Source organism: Cynoglossus semilaevis, chromosome 14, assembly GCF_000523025.1.
Source record: "Cynoglossus semilaevis isolate Cse_v1.0 chromosome 14, Cse_v1.0, whole genome shotgun sequence".
In the NCBI taxonomy this organism is placed as follows: Eukaryota; Metazoa; Chordata; class Actinopteri; order Pleuronectiformes; family Cynoglossidae; genus Cynoglossus; species Cynoglossus semilaevis.
Genome location: NC_024320.1, coordinates 15,412,820 through 15,434,906, shown reverse-complemented (window position 1 = coordinate 15,434,906; position 22,087 = coordinate 15,412,820). Strand labels below are relative to the sequence as shown.

General features: G+C 40.6%; 1 protein-coding gene across 1 annotated transcript in view; it reads left to right on the top strand.

Annotated features, from left to right (window-relative positions):
• Positions 1 to 22,087, top strand: part of nlgn4xa (neuroligin 4 X-linked a) — a 65,699-nt gene that overhangs the window by 37,688 nt on the left and 5,924 nt on the right. Inside the window, exons 4-5 of the mRNA XM_008325295.3 lie at positions 18,858 to 19,043; positions 20,958 to 21,747. Of these exons, the coding sequence (XP_008323517.1) occupies positions 18,858 to 19,043; positions 20,958 to 21,747 (976 nt within the window). The remainder of the gene's footprint in view (positions 1 to 18,857; positions 19,044 to 20,957; positions 21,748 to 22,087) is intronic.

The window sequence follows — 22,087 nt, the reverse complement described above, 5'->3', positions numbered from 1 at the left end:
CTCTTATCCCCCTTGTTCTGCTGCGGATCAGTTTTCTCATCTTCCCTGATTGATTTTCCGAAGTTGGATTGAACAGCAGGATAACCGGAGCGTTTTACAGCGGACTCTGACAGAACTGGGGCCGAGGCAAACAGCCGCTCCACTGACGTTTTTATCTGAGAATCCAGCCAATATGGCTGTTTTCTTCCCCCTTCCCCGCCCTCGTGATCTCTGTAGACCTTACCTTGCCACAGCAGACACTCTTTATTTTCTTTTTTCCTACAGAAAGCTGTTTTTTCACTGCTGTTTCTCCCCTGTCACTGTCTCTCTGACTGCTCTCAGTCCAGCTTGTTCTTCTTTTTATGGTCACTTCCATCAGCTGGACAATCTGTCTGTCTGACAGCACTCACCAGCAGTCTGACCAAAAATGGTAAGGTTGCATTATGGAAGCATTGCAGTCAGGAATTTCATTCCTTCCAGGGGGAAAAAAAACAAACATGGATGGAATTTGACTATTAGGCTTCAGTGTGCACAGGTCACAATCAGTTTGCTGTTTTTGCTTATATTGGGTCTTTTCCACCCGACTGATCTCACTTTTAATTACGAAGTTGATGAAAGCAGGCTCATGACTCACAGTGTATGGAGGACGTCTTATCTCAGAGAACTTTTAAAGCCTGGTTCCTGATCAGCAGTGTCCAGGGTGGAGGACTGTTATGGAGCGTCAAGTTGATCTATGCTTTTCCTACTCACTTTTCACGTCTTTAAATTAAACCAGATTTAAATCAGAGAAACAAACTTAAAGTTGTATTTATTGTGAATGTATCAAAAAGGCTCCACAAATTAGCAGTGTACTTTGACTTGTGCATTTAGAACATGTTTATAGCACCACCTGCAGTGAAATCTGTTTTCAATAATTCTTGCATTTATGTGTTAAGACATTTTCAGAACAGTTTGTTTTTGTTTTACATTTCTTTTTCCCTCCAATTTCCCAAGCCCCCTACACCCTCCGGTGGCCTCCACTTTGAAAAGCACTGACTTAGAGGATATATTATATTAGAGCTTTTTAGAACTCTTCCGTGGTACTGCAAAATGTCAGATCTGTTCAAACTCCACATTAAGCTTTGCCTTAAAGACTCTGATCCATTAACACTCAGACGTCACTGGAAGAGACCTTAAATTATAAAACACTTTATTTTGAGTGACCATAATCGTGCAATTACAATGCGTTAAGAGCTAATTTGGCACTTGTTATTAGACATAATTACATCTCCATAGGTTCTAATTATGAGTGTGACATTGAAATGGTGAAATTATGACTTTGCAGCTCTTAGGGCATAGATTTATCTCTAAAATGAGTTGTTGTATCTCAACTGTCGTGGAACATGAAGAAAGAGTAAATTAATGAGCATGGTGCCAGACATGGAGGCGGCCAATTAAACAGTTATGAATATTAGCAGCTTAGAGGAATAAGTTGTATTTTTTATTTTGTAATGTAATATTTGTAATATATTGACAACCCTAACAACACACTGTGTCAGGGTCACCTTACAGTCAGAGTATGCTAGATTTTCTACTGTATACTGTATACTGTATTATATGTGTTGCTCATAGAAACAATGAAAAGTATCTTGTCCATCAGTCTGTGTCTCTCATGTGTCTGTTAAGCAGGATGCCACTGGATATGAACCTCGATCAGTGAAAAATAGACCCAGTGGGTGGCAGTAATGTAATTCAAGGTTGATGGGACACTGGGAAACTAAATTGACCTCAGCTCTGTGAATGGTTGTCTGTCTCTGTGTGGAGCTGCCACACACGGGGGGGGGGGGGGGGGGGGGGTCTCCAGTTTGTCAAGCCCCGCTCCAGCCGTTGACTGCTGGGATTGGCTCCACAGAAGTAGTATTTAATTTCCATCCATCCATCCATTTTCGTCCACTTATCCGTTACCGGGTCGCAGGGGCAGCAGTCTCCACGACTGCCAACCAAACCACATTGCACCGTACCAGGCCCCCATGAACCTTCCTGCAGGTGGTGAGTCCCCTGGAAGGTACCAACCGCCCTAACTGGGATTCGATCTTGCCCAGGAGGGGAACCCTGGGGTTCCACACCAATGACAGAGACATTGGCTCGGGGCCAAAACGCCACTATTTTATTTCTGTAACCAAAAATGTATTTTAGCATTTCTGCTCCAATGTTCACAAATAGAATCAATTAGAATTCATGGGAAAACATGTTACTTTATGTTTCCTACGGTGACAGCAACAGGAGAGAAAATAATCTCATTAATTTACATTCAGATAATGTTTTTTATGAATGCTTTTTTTCATAAAAATCTCAAAAATGCATTCACTCATTGAACTGGTGAATGAGCAGGATATGGAAATGAATGGTTTTTGATGCCGAGGCTGCTGGGGGTCCGGACGTGTACATTGCGAGACCTCCAGGTCACGTGCATCTGGCAGCTCTGGGAGGGTTTGACCCATCAGACGCTGATGGATTTGATAAGTCAGCTTTTGGAGGACAGATGGTATGTGGTGACAGTGACAGTGGCGGGTTGTAGCAAATGTGTGTGTGTGTGTGTGTTTGCGTGGACGGCTGATGAACAGGAGGATTAATGCCTTGTGACCCAGATGGAGGCCTGTGCAGCGGTGTGTGTCCAGTGTCCTGGCTGCTGTAGGTTGTTAGTGTTACCGTACATGTGTTTATAGCCCTGTGTAGGTTTACAGGCTGAGACAATATGAAAACGATGGCATGAAGGAAGCTTCAGGTCACATTTGATAAAAACCTTCAGGACAAATTTACTTTAATACTGTGTTCACAACGTTTTTGTGAAATTATAACCACATTTTGAATAAGGTGATGGACTTTTTCGGGGGGGGGTGCACGGACCTTAAGGAAAAGATGTACTGGTGACAGGTTTGGGCATTAGCATTTACAGAGCATCCACAAGAGCATACACGATAAAAAATGTCTGACCCTGAAAGATTGTTTCAAAGATTGTCTTTTTTTTGTTTAGCCCAAAATCGTAGAACTCATTTGTCTTATTGGACTTCACAGTTCTCATAAGGGAAACATTTAAACTGAAAAAAACAGGGGTAAAAAAAATTGACGTTTTTACAGTCATAGTGAATTAAAAATAACAATATAGAAGCATTTGAGTATCAGTGGAGACCCAGACTCAGATTTGCCGTCTGTCTCCCTAGTTTCCCAAAAGAAACTCCTGATGGATTAATAAAGTTCCATCTAATATGAAGAAACAAGTAGGGCTACCTCTCCGAGGTACACCATCCACAGCACTCAACTCAACTGTTATATATTGTGAAGTCCGTTAGGTTAGTGGTTAGTTTCGTTGTGATATCCTGCCCATCATGTTGTTCTCTGATGAGTGAGTGAATCAGAGAGAGAGTGAGAGAGAGCAGAGAGTCTGAGTTGGAGGAGCAGCGTCAGCTCAGGCTCTGACGGCAGTTTGTTCTGTGTTTTTCACCTCTTTCTTTTTGCCAAAAACCATCAAGTTACCCTTTGGGCTCGTCTCTCTGAAGTAATCAGGGCCAAAAGTATAATTCGTAAGGTCTTTTCTCTCGTCTCCAAGTGCAAACGAAAATACCGTAATGCTTGTAAAACGATCAGGAGGAAAAACAGACAAAAGCTTGTAGATCTGGTCAAGATGCATATAAATATATTTATATATAGATATATATTTAAACATACATATAACTGTATGTCAATTTATTTGTGACTCCACATTTCTTTTTGTACCGTGATGGCAGTAAAGAGGCACCAACCGAACTGTGGTTTTCCTGTACCCACCCATAATATATATATATATAAATATATGGTTGAAATTGTACTAAGATTTATATTGCTGTACAACCTCTGTAAGACATCACATGATGCTCCTGACTATAGGGAATACGTGACAGTGTAGATTGTCTCTCCTCTACCTCCATCAATGTCACCCATCTGTCCCCAACCTGGAATAGCTGTCACTCCGAGGGAGGTCCTCCTCGTCTCCCTCTCCCAGCCCCCATTACTTTCTTCCGTCTAGCTCTGCTGTCCACCCAGTGCTCTTCACCACAGTTGGTAGATTTGCCGCACTCAGGCTTGACGGCTCTGTCACACATCATACACCTCCTGCGAGATGGACGTCAGAAGTCCGAGGGAGGAGCCGAGCACAGTCAGGGTCAGGGCTGAGCACTAGTGAATCATCTCTCCTCCTGCTCCCCTGCCACTGACACAGCCTTAAACTTCCACCAATTTCCTCCTCCACTATCTGCCGTTTCCTCCACTGAATTGACAAGTGTAAAGTGTGAAGATGACGGCGAGACGCCACGTCACTCACTTGTCCACAAAGTGCTGTTCTGGGAGGAGAATTCCCAACCTTTATTCAAAGGAAAGATCAATAACCCTGTTGTGAGGCTGGTGTAAGACAAATCAGAGGCCCTGCTGGTTTAGAGCAAAAATAAAATCCTTTTATTTTAGTTTTCTTTTTATATTTTTAAGACAGAGACAACAGAGAGAAACATCGGGTGAAATGAAAGCAGGAAGTTGAACAGTTTGATTAAAGAAAAAAACAGAGATGAAAAGAACAGAGTAATACTAGAATAACTCTGGCATCTTTTTAGATAAATAAATCATAAAGTAAAAAAAAAAATGAGAGAAGAAAAATGACAAATATAAAATATATGCAAAACATATGGCATAACATATTTGTTTGCGTTCTTTCAAGTAAATCTCCTCTAAACACGGTGATTATTATATTTAGTACCAAGGTGGAAATGATGTACTAGTATAGAACCAATGGAATAGAATCAATGTCACTGATTCAACAAAATTGTTGTAAAAAATATTCTATTGAAATCATCTATCTCACTCGTTATATGAACATTGAGCAGCTGTTTCCACCTTTGAACATTACACACTGACATTACACACTTCTCTTCACTGGACTCTAGATGATGACGGAACTGTTGTTAATTATCATCTTTTGACTTGCAGTATTGTCTGCATAAAGTAAATTATTTCTCTGGAAAACATTAGTTTCGTTACTAATGCTGACGACGAATAAGCAAAAGCTAAAAGAGCGAGAAATGAGACGGTGGCTCAGGCCCTAGTGTGATTTTTCTTTTCTCAGTTCTACTGCATAATTAAGCCAGTACCAAAAATAGCAGGACTCTAATGAACTTGCACACTACGTCAGAGTCTGACAAGGAGTCTGCTTCTATTTGTGCTGCCTTCTTCTCACCTCTTCGTGCACTTGGATTTGATTGCACATCATGTTTTGACTCTTGCGTTTTCAGCAGTCCACTGCTGCTCTGTAGATAAAACTGAAATAAAAAAAAAAACCAACGTGGTGCAATAATAGTAAAAATTGTGTGGAATCCTTGTCCAAAGACAATCCTGAAGGTTGACCATCTGTGCCTTATTAATCCCCTCAGCCTCAAAAACATGTTTTTTCCGGTGCACATCTACATGTTTGACTTTTAAGACGTGTACTTTTTGGATCTGCGTGTCCTCATTCAGTCCGCTGTTGAATACATTCATGCTGTGACTTGTGGGAGCAATTTGAAAATGGAAGATGGGACTGATTTTCTCATCTCTTATGTGGTGACGGGCTGCTGAGAGGAGGTGTGAAGGGAGTCACAGTCGAAAGCAGAAGATGAAATCAAGTCCTGTGGGTCTGCTCCACACAAGCTCCCTGCGTTGTATTTTTATATTTGTTTTAATGTGTTTTGAAGATGGTACAATATGATAACAAAGGCAGAAAGCTCATTTTCCAAAACAGAAGAAAATAACTAACTAACTGTTGAGACACTGGAGTTTGGTTGTCAATCTACTCTCACAGTTTGAAAGTTGATCAGAGTGGGAAACAAAGACGAGAACGTGATCCTCCGCTGACATTTTCCAACCCGACAGATGGCCCGACAGGCCATGGGGCACATATGACTCGGCTGTGATTTCTTCTGTGATTTTTGCACCTCTGTGTTAACTTATGGAGTGAGACTGAGTCGCTGAGGTTGTACCTCCTCCCTGCAGCAGCGATCACCCAGCCTGATTGGCAACTATAGAAAAACATATGAAGGTATTAGTTCAGTTAGTTTCTGAATCAAACCAAAGATAATAGAGTAAAGATAAACTCACAAATGATAATGAGGATTTTTAAATAATTAATATTAGCTTTGAAGAAAAAGTTGGAACTGCAACTCTATTGGTGTTAGCATCACAGTTTCAAGAGAGGCTGCTCCCAGACACATAATACACACATAATCCTTTGGTTAGTTGTATGGTGAAGAAGTATGCCCAAAAATGAATCGTTTTCTTTTGTTAACCATATCTGAAAAAAGTTCTGACACTCAGGCCTGTACAGTACACGGTGATCGTTTTGCGCTTGATAGAGTTTGTAGCATAGTTGCTCAGAGAATTCCTGTAAAATCCTGAGGTTGTTGGTTCAATTCCTGCACAGCTCTCACTGTCTGAGGCAGTGTTCTGCTCTGCAGGCGTCTGAGTCTTGGAAAGTGATGTGGTCAGCTTCAAGTGTTGAGACCCCAGTGGAACATTCTCCCCTGCTATGAACTACTGTAGGTCTTGGGTTTGAGTCCACCTGCTGGGAGTTCTGTACCAGTGCACTGATAACATTATGAATCTCATATGCATATTTGAATATGAGGATGTCCATGTAGGTTCTCAGTCATGCGGGCTGTTTTGGTTTCTGTTGGACGTTTAGCTCTTTAATTCAAGTCTTCTTACTGACTGCAACACTGTGGTGCAGTGTAGCCTCGGGCATACAGCAGTCACTGTTACTGTTGTAAACAACATTATAAACATTATAAACATCAAACGATTGCGATAATTTGTGCAACAAGAATAGGTGACATTACCATAAAAGAAAACCTTGAACAAGTATTATACCAATCTGCAAAATGTATTTATATCATTTTAATATCATTGATTAAATAAAGGTTGAGGTCCAGTCTATTTTGTCTGTTTTATTTTATTCCATGATCCATTTCCATCTTAATTATTTTAGCATTTATTTTTTATTTCTACAGTTGTTGTTATTATTATTATTAAATAGCTCAGAGACTCTAATCATTTGAACGTTAAAACCTTTCATAAGGAGCAGTCTGAAATCTAAAATAAAACTGTGAATTACAAGAGTTTTTTTTTTTTTTTACTGTAATAAATTAAACTAAACTAATTAATTACACCAATGAAAAACAAATGGCCACCCAGTTATTATGCACACAGGCCCATCCATCTTAGAGTCAGTATCTGAGTTGGTGATTCATTGAATTCCATTTGTGTTAATTGCACCTTTTCACCAAAAATCAAAATTATTTTTCTATTTTCTCTGCACTTCATCGTCTTTATTGTTTACATGCTAACAAGTTAATCAGCTCGACACAAAGCTGCACATTTGACATTTCAGTTTGTCCTTCAGTGAGTAGGTGAGTCAGAATACTGCTGAACAATGGCCAGCAGTAGGAGAGCTTTCATTACGTCCAGGTCTATGTCTAATGAGACATTTCAAGACTAGTGGAGTCACTCTCTTTATTTACTTACGGCACAATACCACGCATGCTGCAGCGACATTTGGCCCCCCCGCCTCGCCCCCCATACCTCCTTAAACGCCTGCAGTGTGCACGGCTGCTTGTGCCCGTGAATTGTTTGTGCCGTTCTGCAAGCTGTGCAAATGTCTCCCCGCGGATGTCAAATAGATTCTAATTAGCTCCGCAGAATTTAATGAACATACGCCGGTGGATCACTGGGGTGGCTGAATGGATGTGTAACCAATCACACTTCTCCACAGCTCGGAGAAGCTCACTGCAGCACAGATATCTGCCTGGCACATTTCCACTACAGACCACAGACCATTTTATTGAGGGGCAGAAATGCCACTTCACTCCTCAGGGCTGGAGCATCGGGAACAAAAACACATAAAAGCTCATGTGTGGGCTCCAGATCACACACAAATCCAGGACAGCATTTGGAAAAAAATTCCTTTGATTCTGGATTTCTTTAGCAACAAGGATGGAGAAGGAAAGGCCCTCACTGATGCCAAACGTCAGATGTCAGTGTGAACAGAAGAGGGCAGCGACACAAAAAAAGGATTCATTAGAACACTGGTTCAAAAACCTTTTTTGGCTTGTGACCCTCATGTTGACATCACACATTCTGCTGACCCCAAAGTCAGGCAGTTTTTTTTCTTTTTTTTTCCAGTCACGCAATCGCAGCTGTCAATCAAAAGGCACCAGTTCAGATATTTTTATATGCTGCATTTTATTTACTCTCAATTTATATTCATGAATGTAAAAGAACACAGTTGTTTAAGCTTGTGGTGTTTTTTAATCATAATAATAATAAAAAAAAATAGTTGAAACATTTTTTTTCTATGTATTTTCCTTTAATCAATTACTTTGACCCTATTTGAATTCCAGGCGACCCCGCCTGGTGTTGTGACCCCAGGGTTGAATAAGTATTAATATTTTCCACTAGCTTTTGCAAAGTTATCTCTCATAAAAATAACTTGACTTTAATTTCCAAGGACAGTAAAAGCATCACTGGCCTTCAGTCCTTCATTTTGGTTACTCAAGGACACCTCAGGAATATGTGAAATTATTGTTATCGAAAATTAGAAATAATATAATAAAAAAATATATATAATATTTATAATAATAAAATGTTCAGAAAACAGTGAAAGAACACTTACAGGTGTTCTTTGTTGTTTTTTAAACTCTGTTTACTTCTGCACTTGTACCATTTATTAATATTTTCTGGCTGGTGTTGGTCCGAAGACACCAAATCACTGGCTGGTGTCCTGTCGGCTGCAACACAACCCTGCAGTGCACGGCTGAATGCGTGTGGCTAAATATTTGGTTTCTTTTTCTTTTTCTTATCCGTAATTTCCACCTTTATTTGCCTCCATCATCCCCTTATTTCCAGCTCCTAAAGCCAAATGTCACAGACCAGTGGGCAGAATAATCATGCAGACACCTGCAGCCTCCTTGTCTCCCCAAGGATTCGATTTTTAATCACAAAGAAATGCGTCAAATCCACATCTGTCTGCTGCAGAGCCGCTGCACTGATCTCCGAGATTTGGTCACATTAAAAGACAAAAGTGTTTTCGCTGCTACACCTCAACGGTTCTCTCCATATTTATAGTGGTTTTTGTCAGGCAGCACTGCTACACACGGAGGAGTCAGATCTCCACATTACGTTGTCAAGTTCATGTTTTAATGGATTGTGTGACTTTCTTTTTTTTTTTTTGTCTTCCAAATACACATGTATCCAGTGACAGCACACAAGATCGATATCAAATTAATCCGCCTACAGAGTCGGCTACACAGATTTGGATCTGGAGTGTGTTTAAAGTGATAGTCCAGCCATTCTCACAGTGTGGTTGGAAGAGGTCCGTGAAGAAAACACTTTTTTTGCGTGAAGTAAAATAGGAGGCTCCCTTCCTGGGAAATAAATAAACACACGTGACTTCAGTAGTTTTTTGTCAGAGGTCAAATGTATTGAAACCTGAGCAGCTTAGTCACCATCGTCTGACTGCACTTCTCATCATGAAGATGACTTCATTCATCTTTAAAGATTAATTTAAGATGTGGACTAGCACTGGGTCTTTGAAACATGGCAATGAACTGATAAAAAAGTTCATTTATTCATATATATATATATATATATATATATAGTGATCTTTACAGAGAAACATTGTTCAACAGACTATTCCCTCTTTACACTTTGACTTTCTTTATTTGTAATTCACATTTACATTTTTGCCTTGGTCGTCAGGACAAAAGATTTAGTCCAGACAGGGTCAATGTTTATTGAACAGTCTATTGTGTCGCTGTACGGCAGGTCACAAAGTCAATGCACAGTTTGGCAGATTTGTGTTTTTGTTAAATAATTGTAAAAATGCTTGATTAGGATTGGAATTCAACTCAGGAGAATAGTGAATTAATCATCCACTACTGTATTTGAATCATCCAGAAACAATACGTACAGACACTTTAAGATTAATGTTTATTTTAGGGCAACCATACGCATGATCAAATCTATTGGGCCATATAAAATGATGTAGTGAGCCACATTCGGCCTGTGGGCCTTGAGTTTAACATACTCTAGCAGAAGAAGCAGCATTGAGGCAGTCAGTCCAATTCTTTTATTCATTTATTTTTTTTAGAAACAAATGCTCTAAAATTCAGATTTGTATAATCCTTCATTTTCAACACGGGCTTTGGTTCAGTTCTGTCAAAGTTAATCATAATGAATCAGAAAAAGACATAAAAGCCTTAAATACTGCATCACTTTTCTTTCATAAAACCCAGATATAAAAAAAACTCATCACATTTCAGTCCCATACCGTGACACATCTAAGCCTCAACACACATACATAGGAAAAAAGTCTCACACACACACTCTCACACACGCTGCATGCACTGTGCATGTACGTTTGTGCCAGAAGCGACTGACGGAGATCAGAAAAAGAAACTCACTCATTATTCTCTTTGATTCTGTTTTTTGCTTCTTGTCAAAGTAAACAACCAGCGCTGTGTTTTGCGAGAGAAGTCACGTCTCATCAAAAGGTTTCCTTTTCTGCTCCAAAAGTGAGGAAAACAAACACGTGTGTTTTACCTGCTAATTAATCAGCGTGCAGCTGTAGCTGTTTGACCCAGAAAGAGACGAGAGTTTACATAATGGGTGAAGTGAGTCACTCGGAGCAGCCTCCAAGTGACTATTATAGTGAGGCTATTCTTGGCAGCCTGTTTATTGTGCTCCTAAAATGCGACTTTGAACGACCTTAAAGGGTGAGTTTTGTTTTTGTTTTTTAAACCTGGGTTCTGCACAGACAGAATAAATAAAACAGTATAAAAATAATATAAAGATATAAACACATTCAGGGGCCTTTTATTGCTGTATAAATCTACATAACTGGAATCATTCCATTTCTTAATTTGGATCGTGTATTTTCTACATCGACACCTATCACATAAGATGATAATTGGGTTCATACACTTCACAAAGTTGGTTGAGTTTAATCTTCTTCTCACGTGATGGATTCCTGGATTCTGGAGTTAACAACTACACTTAAAAAAGCTACCAAAAAGTGTTGAAGTGTATCGTTATTAGAGGAAGATGAGAATAATACACTGAAAAGTTGGTGGTTTTCACTGTGTAACCTGTTCAAAGCATCTACCATTAATCAGTTAGGACTCTAAACCTGTGGTTCCCAACCTTTTTTGTCTTGTGACCCCATTTTGACATTACAAATTTCTGGCGATCACAGAGACATTTTAGAAGCCATCGCTTGTGCAATCTTGTGTTCCCCGCCGTCAATCAAAACGCACCGACTCAGATATTTTTATGTACTGCATTTTATTTGAACTTGATTTATATTCATGAAAATAAAAGAATACAGTTGTTTAAGCTTTTGTAAAGATTTTGATTTCATAAAGAATAAAAGTTAACCGCATTTCACGTCACACCACTTGTGGCCGTGACCCCAATGTTTAAAAAGCACTGCTCTAAGATGTTTGCATGTAATAATATGATTAACAATACGCACTGATAGACAGACGTCAACATGTGGTTGTGGGTTTGATGCAGTCAAAACAAAGGTGAGTGCTCTTTCCGTAGACTGACACCACAGGACACAAAGAGGAACACAAAGAGAGGCCACGATGTCGGAGGACTGCTTGATAACACTGAGGGCAAGAACGTTGACCTGCAGAGAACTAACAGTAGGAACAGATCCCCCTTCAAGACATGGTCATTTCCCAGGGTTCTTAGTGGATTGATGCAGAGTGTGTCTTTGTAAACAGTTGCTGTCCAGTGTCCAGTGACCAGTTAAAACACTAATCATGTGGTTTCTTATCTGCTTTTCTAACAACATTAGTAAAATAATTCACCTGGTTCTCATGTGGTGAGGAAGAGGCAGCGTCTTCAAATGCACTTGTCTCTGACTGACGGGTTTGCCTTTGAACAGACTGACGAACTCAGTGGTAGATTCTGGCTTTTATTTATTTATTTATCCTAGAGGCTTTTTTTACATTATAGAGAGACATTTTAGGGGAATGAAAACTGATCCTGAGTCCGTGTGCTTTGATGTTGCTGATGAAGTGAGAAGATAACCAGGTCACGGTGGAGCGAACAAGTAACAAAGAAAAGCCAAGAGCCAAATAAATACAAACGAAATGAGAGAACGTTTTTTGTTGTTTTTTTTTATGGAAGTGTACTAGACCCCACCTCCCAAATTTATAACCTGATGTCTGTGTTCTGTCTGACACTGACAGCAGTGATTGCCCTGTTGTTTTTCGTCTCTTCTCTCCATCTCTTGCTGACATGAGAAGTAACTAAAAGAGCGCAGTAATTGGGAAGAAGAAAAGTGAAAACGGAGCCATTAAAGTGTAATTAGCTGTGTAATAATAAAGCCACAGACAGTGTTGTTGAACATGATGGATGGCGTCGACTTAAAGCTGTGTGAGCTTTGGTGATAGGACTGGTGGTGGGTGGGGGCAACCTGCCGGGGCAGACCACACTGGTATGTGTGGTTGGTGATGTGTTGACTTCAGCTCATGTGTATCTGCTCAGACCACACAGACGCCAATGTGGGTTTAATGTCTCACCCTGATTACAGAACCCCGCCGTGTGAACATTTTGCCCAACGTCGATGGCGTTCTGCTCATCGTTCCTGCGTCTTCGGTGTCATTTCTAAACCGTGCTCGTGGTTTAACATCGAGCTGTGACAGGCGGGCCGAAAAGTTTGAATGTGAGCTGAGCCGACCTTTCCGTCCTAAGTTCTAACCGCTCTCCTCCATCATTTCCTGAGATAATTACCATTTCAAGCAGTAGCCGCAGGAGAGATCATCTTGGACAGCGAGCACAATTAACTACTATTACTGTCAGGTCGTCTGTGTGCTCTGCCTCTCTGTGGAGCTGAGAGATAAAAGACCTCTCTTATTCTCCTCATTGTTCAATTAATTTGCACATTATTCGCTTTTATTTCCCACATTGAATTAAGAATTTGGTGAATATGTGAAACTGTTAACTGTAGCTTAGCAGTGTGTCCTAAAGCTGTAGCATGGGTAGAAAATGAGCAAAACTGGAATTTTTGCCAGGGCGATGGAGGCATGACCAAAATAGTTATATTAGTATTAATAGTTATAGATTATGAGGCCAGAGGAAATAGTGGGAAGGTAACGCCCAGCCTTTAAGCAAGGCCAATAGGTGGCAGTACTGAAACTTAAGGCGAGCTGCATTTAAAACCTAAAGAATTCACGTTAGTTGATGAGTTGAATCAGTTTTATTTAAGCAGAGGGATTTAAGAGGGCGCTCACTGATCTGCATATACAGTCATATTAGCCTTACTTATTTACTTGCTGCACTCAGCTGAACAGGGTCTCCACCTTATAGCACCCCCTGCAGAGGAGGAGAATTATGGAGCGTCAAAGAGTTTTAAATACCTTACTATAGTGAAATTTACTAAAAATAAAAACATTTTGATAATGATCTATTGCCTCTTTTATGCAAGATTTTTCTCTACCAGAATCAGTCACTGGAGTTTTTTCTTTAGTCCAATATTTAGCTGTGTAATTATATTAGAAATATTCAAAGTGCAATTGTATCCAGGTCTAAAGATTGACTGATCCTCATCAGACTGATCATCCTCAGACGATAAAAAATAGACTGAGATCATTTGCATACGGAGGCGACACAATGAACCCCAGACACATGCATCGACTCCTGTCCCTCCGGCTTGTAAATATTTGGTTTTAGCTCCGACATTTGGCATTCAGCCGGTCACTCTGTGTCCACAGAGCTGCAGTGATATTTCACTCTGTCGTCTGTGTCACTCAAGCTGCTCTGCTGATCGTCTGATGCATCAAAACTGTGTGTGATTAAACATCCTGACATTTAGGTAACACTGTTGGCACTTTCAGCTAGTTAAATTCCAGCTCAGACCCTCAGCGCAGTTTGAGTCAGTTCCACAGTGTTTCAACTGAAATGGGCTGTCCATATTTGGTTGTGCACAACAGGTTGCGTCCTACATTGTAAAAATCACAGTTTGAATGACAGTGTTTCACAAATCAGTTAAATATTTTGAAAATAATACATTATAGAATATTAGCTATTGCAATTTGTACCTCATTTTGGTTTATTAGGGCCTTATATTGAATGACAGGTCTTCAGTTTAAGATTTTTCTTAAATACAACAGCTTGATCACTGGAACAACTAACACAAATGGACAGAAAACGTATGCTTGTATGAGAATATTCATTATTATTATTATTATTTATTTTATTTCATTGTACTATTGGAGTAAAATGCATGTACTTGTAAAAGCTACAGTCAAATATGTTACCTAAAAAATGTAATTAAAGTCGGGGGGGGGGGTTCAACAAAAAACTTTCAAAACAATTGACCCTAAAAAAGCTGGGAGCAGCCAGGATTTCATTTCAGGCTAAAACCCATTCGAAACCATGAGCAGTACAACAAATCTCCTGACTATCAACTTCAGTTCCGCTCTGATCAGCACTTGTCCCAAATAAATCATTGTGAACCAGCAGCAAGTGATAGAATTCCTTTATCTGTATCAACCTGTCACTGAAGCAAGAGGCTACACGCCACTGCCATGTGTTCCATCTACAGCAGAGAAGTGATGCAGTGGGTACAGATCCTGTGTCTTACAGCCGTCACTTGTCATGTCAACGCAGCTCAGATCTATAAACAAACTGATTCTTCTTTCATATGCACGTCCCTTTGAATAAAGACAGAAGCTAAACTATCACACAGAGTTTGAACATATGAATTTCATCATAATCAAACCACATTTTTTCAGAAGTACTTTATTACAGCTGGGTCACATTTACTTTAAAATGACTCACAAATAATATTTAATTTAAACTTAAATAAATACTTTCTGCAGTTTTGTAGCTAACACCTATCCTTTCACACCCTGTTCTGTGTACCTTTACCTTTAAATGCCAATGAGCCTCTGCATGCTCCAGGGAAAGACCTGAGGACAGATTCATGAAACCATGGCAACAGTGCAGCACTAAGAGAGAAATTGCTGCCTGTAGTTTCGGATGGTCTATGCAAAGATGAGTGTTTTTGTTTTGTGCACATGCCCAGTAAGGTAAGCCATTCTGACAGGTATGCTAGCCTGTTAGGATACCAGACAACAATTTGGAGTTCAACCGTAGGTTTGAGCCAGAATCTGACCCAGAGCAAGAAGAATCTCCAGAATGAAAAGTCCAGAGCCAAAAATAAACCCGGATGTTTTAGTTAAGTTTGTGGCTCTAATATCACTTTTACGTCAATTATGTAGACTGAGGATACTGGCACACCCTCACTGGCTGTTTCCTGCTTGTTGTTACAGATGACAACCATCTTGCTTAGCTATTGGTTGTACATGATAAAGATCTGAATTTGTAGCATGACAAACAGGTGGAATCCCAAAGGCTCGATGTTAGATTTTGGCAGATTATAAAACATAAAGAGTACTTTGTTGTTGAAACTGGCAGACACTGTGGAGATGTTAATATTTGGTGTAAAACATATTCCATATAACAGTTTGCATCGAATCTGGAGTCATCATTAAAACACTTCTCCTTAGTTTCTGCAAAATCTTTTGTTTTAACATCAAACAATAACCTCTGAATTAATTCAACTGTTAACAATTCCAGTAAAAGCATAAGAGATTCAAATGCAGTTCCACATAAAAGTCTGACATCTGCACATTTAGCAGCAGTGTTTGCCTTTGGCTCTTTACTCACTTTCTCTACCGTCCTCTGATCTTAAATCTTGCAAATTATTAACTGTTGATAATTGAATTTTTCTTCTCAATTTGCCGTCTTGTTGTTAGAGAAGATGTTTTATGATCAACAGATACTTCTTTTGGCAAAGTCAGCATAAAGTGTTGAGCCGTAACCTGTTTTTACTTCCAAAACTGTTATCTGCCTCCAAATTGATTTGCACGGCACTTTGAGCATTACTTTACTACTGTGCCGTCATTTGCAGTTTATGCAGGAGTAAAACTATTTTTTTTCTAAAGGTTCAAGTAAACTGTGAAACGATTTTTTTCTTTTTCCAGGCTGCATTTTTCAATAATGTTATACTTGTTTATTTAGTGTTAAATTTACTCCCAGAGACTCCATTTTATCCTCATAACGTACACACACGTATACACAGTCAGTGTAGTATTTAAGCCAATCAGAATCACACAGTAATTTCTTTACGTCAGAAACGAGACACAGAAGATGTGGCAGCTGAAATGTGTTTGTCCAATGTCTGAGAGGAAATCTCATTGTTGTTAACACATAACAGGCTTCTGCTGTGGTTGTAATTGACATTGTGACTTCTTCACCAAGCCCAGAGAAACGGACTTCAGCAGCAGCAGCAGCAACAGCAGCAGCAGCAACAGCAGCAGCGCTCCCACTGCAACATTTCCCTGTCCCTCCCTGTGTCTCTTTCTGTCTGTCGCCAACTGCAGAAATATTTGATAACCCTTCTTTTACTAACTTTTGTACAATGTGTTGAAAACTTCTTGAACTTCCAGAACTGAAGAAGCATACACACATGTATCGTACGTTCACCCTAAAATATTATGGTGATAATTTATCCCAAAGTTTGTTTTTCCTTTCAGCAGAGGTTCTTGTGTGGGGGAGGCCCCTGAAATGACATGGGGCTGTTGCAAATGGCTGCAGGGTTTAATGGAGGTTAATTTCACTTTCCATATCTTCTCAATGCTTTGTAGTTGTTCAATAAAAAACGTATTTATTTTGGTTTAAAAGAAAATGCTGTAAATATGTCGATGCACAACAACTGTTCTTTTAAAAAATGGGAGGCTTGTACAAAAAGTTAAGCACGTCACAGTAAAAGGTTGTAATTTCATGCCCCAGTGCGTCAGAACCACGGAGACATTAAGAGTAGAAGAAAGTGATAACACAACAACATTAAGGTGTACAAATTGTTTTGTTCAATAATAACGAAAAATGTAAAAACACAAACTCATGCCGTGTTTTTGTCTGAGGACAAAACAAAAAACAAAAAAACAACACAACCATTTGTTGTTGTAGTACCATCGGCAGAAATGTGGTGAGGAGATGTTGGAGATGGAGCTGCCAGGCAGTATGGAGACGGAACAAACTTATATTGTAGAGTAAGCATGGACGCCATGATCTCACCTACTGCTCTGGTGATGATAATGATGATGATGAGGTTGATGATGATGATGATGGAGGTTATTGTATTTTAAGTCTGAGAGAAAATTAGTTTATGTCTCAAATTTTCTCCCATCCATAAACATCTTCCTGACGACCTCCATCTATGAATCACAGTCTTAAAACACACTCCAGTGGCGATAAACAAAAACACAATTGAGAGCGTGACTTAGAGACACCAACGTGATGAGGTTCCTGTCTGATGGACCTGCTGTCAGTCAAAGTTCCTCTTCTCTTGCTTTAGCACCTTATTGTTGTTTTTCAATGAAATGACCCAATAGTTTTGGAAGTTCTGATCGATAAAAGGCAAAGTTTTCATCCCTCATCCTAGTTGAGATACGTCTGGTCTCAGGACATTATCTATTATACAGTTCCTGGCAACGTATGAACCTCTTTGATCAGATTTGACGCTTTGAAATGAAGCTTTTTGACAAATCTTCAGACATCCTGGGGAGAGGCTGACTTCTATTTTTTGAGGTTCGGTTTGAAATAGTGGATGGAAAAACATTGAAGGAAAGGGATGAAGAATGAGAGTGAGGATGGAGGTGGAATGGAAGGAGCAGAGCAGTGCCAGAGTCTGCTGGTCATTTTGCAGGGAAGTCAGAGGCTGCCAGGGGCCTTGTAATCCACCTCCTCCACCAGCAAACCGCTGCCCCCCATGCCTCCTCCATCATCCACTCCACCCCACCATGACAAAATGGATCTGCTCTCCATCAAACAGCTGCAGGCTACCTCTCCACAGTTTCCCTCCTTCCTTACCTAACGGTTCTCATCCCATTCATCATTTTCACTGCCTCGGTCTTGGTCAGCTCAGAGGAACTGGCTGTCGCTGCCAGACTTTGCTATTGTGATCCCAGACCTGGCAAGAAAGGAGGCACTGGTTTCCACCACCACCCCCCCGGTGGTGTCATTTAGAAAGCACTTAATGGGCTTAGCTGCACTTGCTAATTTGTCAACAAGTTCTGGTTGTGGGGTTGTGAATCTCGCCCTTGCCAGGCTTGTTGGTCTGGGGACATGACTAGAGGTGCTCCCGGCTAACTGTGGATTTTTGGAGTCAGGGCTTGAATTCATCTGAGGGACATTTCATTGCATACATACTGTACATAAATGTTGGGTGTTGGCGCTCAAACTGCAGTGTAACATTCTTTCACATTCTAAAGGCCCATTAATGCTCAACAGTAGATCTCTGATTCTTAGCAATTCAGTTCTCCACTTAACTATATTGGGAAAGAAAATCCGTGTTTTTCCACTACTGATGGAGTTCAAGCTTCTCTGGGTTGAAGCTGGGGTTGTTTGCATTTATTATGTATGATGTCTGAAGGTGTTTGGTAGCGAGCTAATCTTCACAAAATAGGAGCATGTTTTCCATTGTGGTTAAACATCTATCGGAGTGCTTAGAGTACAGCCTCTGATTTTCACCAAAATAGTGAAGAGTAGCTGAATTCATATGGGAGTCGTGATTCTATTTTTATTCAACCAATTTATGCCACTTGAACAGTGAGGAATCCAAATTGTCAGGATTTCCATCGCTTAAGCAACATGAGAAACTTTGTTTCTTTCCAGTGGCTTCCATTCTGGAGTTTTTATCCATTTAATACCAAACGCTTAAGCAAAATAAAGTCAAAATCATTGTTTTCCTTCTGTTTTTATCATTCCAGGGTTCCTGAGCACAGGAGACCAGGCTGCCAAGGGCAACTACGGTCTGCTGGATCAAATCCATGCCCTCAGATGGATCAAGGAGAACATCCAGGCTTTCAAAGGAGACCCGAAGAGAGTGACCATATTTGGCTCTGGAGCTGGAGCATCGTGCGTCAGCTTGCTGACCCTGTCGCACTACTCTGAAGGTGTGTGTTCTCACACGCAGGCATGTGGGCGGTGAACTTTACACCTCACTCTGACCAAACAATAAACACTTCCAGTAGTTAAAGGTTTGCTCTCAGCGAGAACATGTTTTCTTTAGTCACATGCAAACTCCTTAATAAAAAAAACATTTAACTCACAAGTATATGGACACTGTTGTTCTGCTGCTGCTTTCTTTGATTACATTTAACCAACTAAATATCGCTGTAGAACAATAATAGCGTGACCAAGTGACCAAGGCTGCATGTCAAGACAGAGCCATTAGTGGATAAAGAAAACTCCCAGATTATCATGATGACGATCTTTTATCACAGCATCTCTGTCACAACTTTTGTTTGTTTGTTTGTTTGTTGGTGTGCTTTGATACCCAAGACATAGAAAAATCCTGGCGTCTTTCTCTGCGTGCGTGTGTGTGTGTGTGTGTGTGTGTGTGTAGCTGAGCTGCAGATCTGACTTGAGCTTTAACTGGAACTCCACGTTTGATCAACAGCAACAGCAGAAATCTTGTACCCTTCAGACTAGGCCCACGGGGAAATGTTTTCTTTTTGTTCTGCTCAAAACATGCTTCTCAAATTGGACATTTTGAGTCAACACCACCGCTGTATTTTTTATTTTTTTTTGCAAGAGTATAAATAGAAATCTCTGGAACAACAAGAAAAGACACGACTCCTGTGGTTGAACGGTGGCCTACTTGCTGATCGACAGACCATGAAGCGTTGCTCAAGGATGAGGAGACAACCCCGGGAACAGCTAATGAATAAACAACAGACGTGTTTATGTCGTTTCTTCTTCACTTTGGCTTATAAATGTGTATGAAGTACTTTGATTTGCTTCTCCATATATTTTAGCTGGTGTGAAAGAAGAAGTACAAGAAACACATTTATTTCACAATGAAACCTTCATTTCTAATTTGTTTTAATATCACTCACCCTTGGACATTATAAAAGTTACAGATCACATCAAAGGAATTCCAGGGAGTCCAAGTTCTTTTGTGAATTTTTATTAAAGCACAAAATGTGCTGTCTGTTCACAGCTACTGCCACGAGTTTGTGTGTTTTATGCATTTTCCTCTGCTTTTAACCCAATAACGAAACAAAAGGAGTGGGTGTTTTTTTTTTTGTCTGCTCTGGTAAGCAGAGAAACCACAGACGCACAATCCTCCAAATTCAGCTTCTTCCTTTAGCCACTTGGCCACACGTTGCTGCGGTACCAAAGCGATTGTAGCTGCAATGGAGTACTAGTAGTAGTAGTAGTAGCAGCTTGAACGTTGATCAATGCAACCCACACTAAAAAAGTTAAAACATGTAGGTTTCAAAATTGGGTTTAAAAGGACCTAGGACTGTAGGCTACGTCTCTGCAAACGATGATGCAGAAGCTAACTAGATCAGCCTTTCAAGCTGCTGCAAGATATGGTGTATGTGCTCTTCTCTTGTTGCAAGTGATTCACACACCGTAGAGAGGAACATCAGCCAACTCTGATCTGAAGCTGTGGAGCAGCTCAGGTCTTCTACACCACAAGAGTGAGCAAAAGTTCAGTTTTCAAAAGTGCAACAATTAGTATCCCAAGTTTCCATAAAAAACTGTTTCAGAACCGTGCCTTAATTATGGATTTTTGTTTTGGTTCTGCTGGTTTTGCATAGCTTTGTTGATACCACTGACATCTCGTTTGTCTGTTTTAGTTGCGAGAGTGGGCTAAATAATTCAGAGACATTCAGACGTCTCTGTGTTCATGGTGCTTTTTTGATTGGAGTCTGTTTCAACAGAGTAAAACAGAAATGCTCATTTCTCTTCCTGCTGTTTTTATAATAACACCAAAACCATTCACTCTGCGCTGCCAACACTGTATGTGTGTGTGTGTTAGTGAGAGAACTCTTCGCTGACACACGCTCCCCTTTCAGATCTCTTCCAGAAAGCCATTATCCAGAGTGGAACAGCATTGTCCAGCTGGGCCGTCAACTACCAGCCTGCCAAGTACACTAGAGTCCTGGCTGAAAAAGTGGGCTGCAACATGGTGGACACAACCGACTTGGTGGAGTGTCTGCAGAACAAGAACTACAAGGAGCTAATAGAGCAGTACGTCACTCCGGCCAAGTACCACATCGCATTCGGACCTGTGATTGATGGAGACGTGATTCCGGATGACCCTCAGATCCTAATGGAGCAGGGGGAGTTCCTCAACTATGACATCATGCTAGGGGTCAACCAAGGGGAAGGATTTAAGTTTGTGGACGGCATTGTTGACAGCGAAGACGGTGTCTCTGCCAATGATTTTGACTTTGCTGTGTCAGACTTTGTGGACCACCTGTATGGATATCCTGAGGGCAAAGACACTCTACGTGAGACCATCAAGTTCATGTACACGGACTGGGCTGACAAGGAGAACCCAGAGACCCGACGCAAAACCTTGGTGGCTCTGTTCACCGATCACCAGTGGGTCGCGCCAGCAGTGGCAACGGCAGATCTCCACGCCCAGTACGGGTCACCCACTTATTTCTACGCTTTCTACCACCATTGTCAGAGCGACATGAAGCCCAGCTGGGCCGACTCAGCCCATGGAGACGAGGTACCCTACGTGTTTGGAATTCCTATGATTGGCCCCACAGACCTTTTTAACTGCAACTTCTCCAAGAACGACGTGATGCTGAGTGCGGTTGTCATGACCTACTGGACTAACTTTGCCAAAACAGGGTGAGTTCTCAACTATTCCTCTTATTTGTTTCGGTTTTGATGTTCCACCTCGGGCTGTAAACCTATGTTGCTGTTTTTTAACTTCATCTACTAGTCCAGTTTTTACAGCCAGAGTTTCCACACTCACTCCACCTCGGGCTGTAAACCTATGTTGCTTTTTTTTAACTTCATCTACTAGTCCAGTAGACTGTACCACTGAAAATTTACCTGTTCATTAATTTCACACTGCCAGCAGCTAGAGGGCACTGATGCGCCTTATACTCCGGAGTGACTTATAGTCGGGAAAATACAGTAAGAGGATAGAATGTACAGCTGGTTAGGTCGATAAAGGATGCAGTGC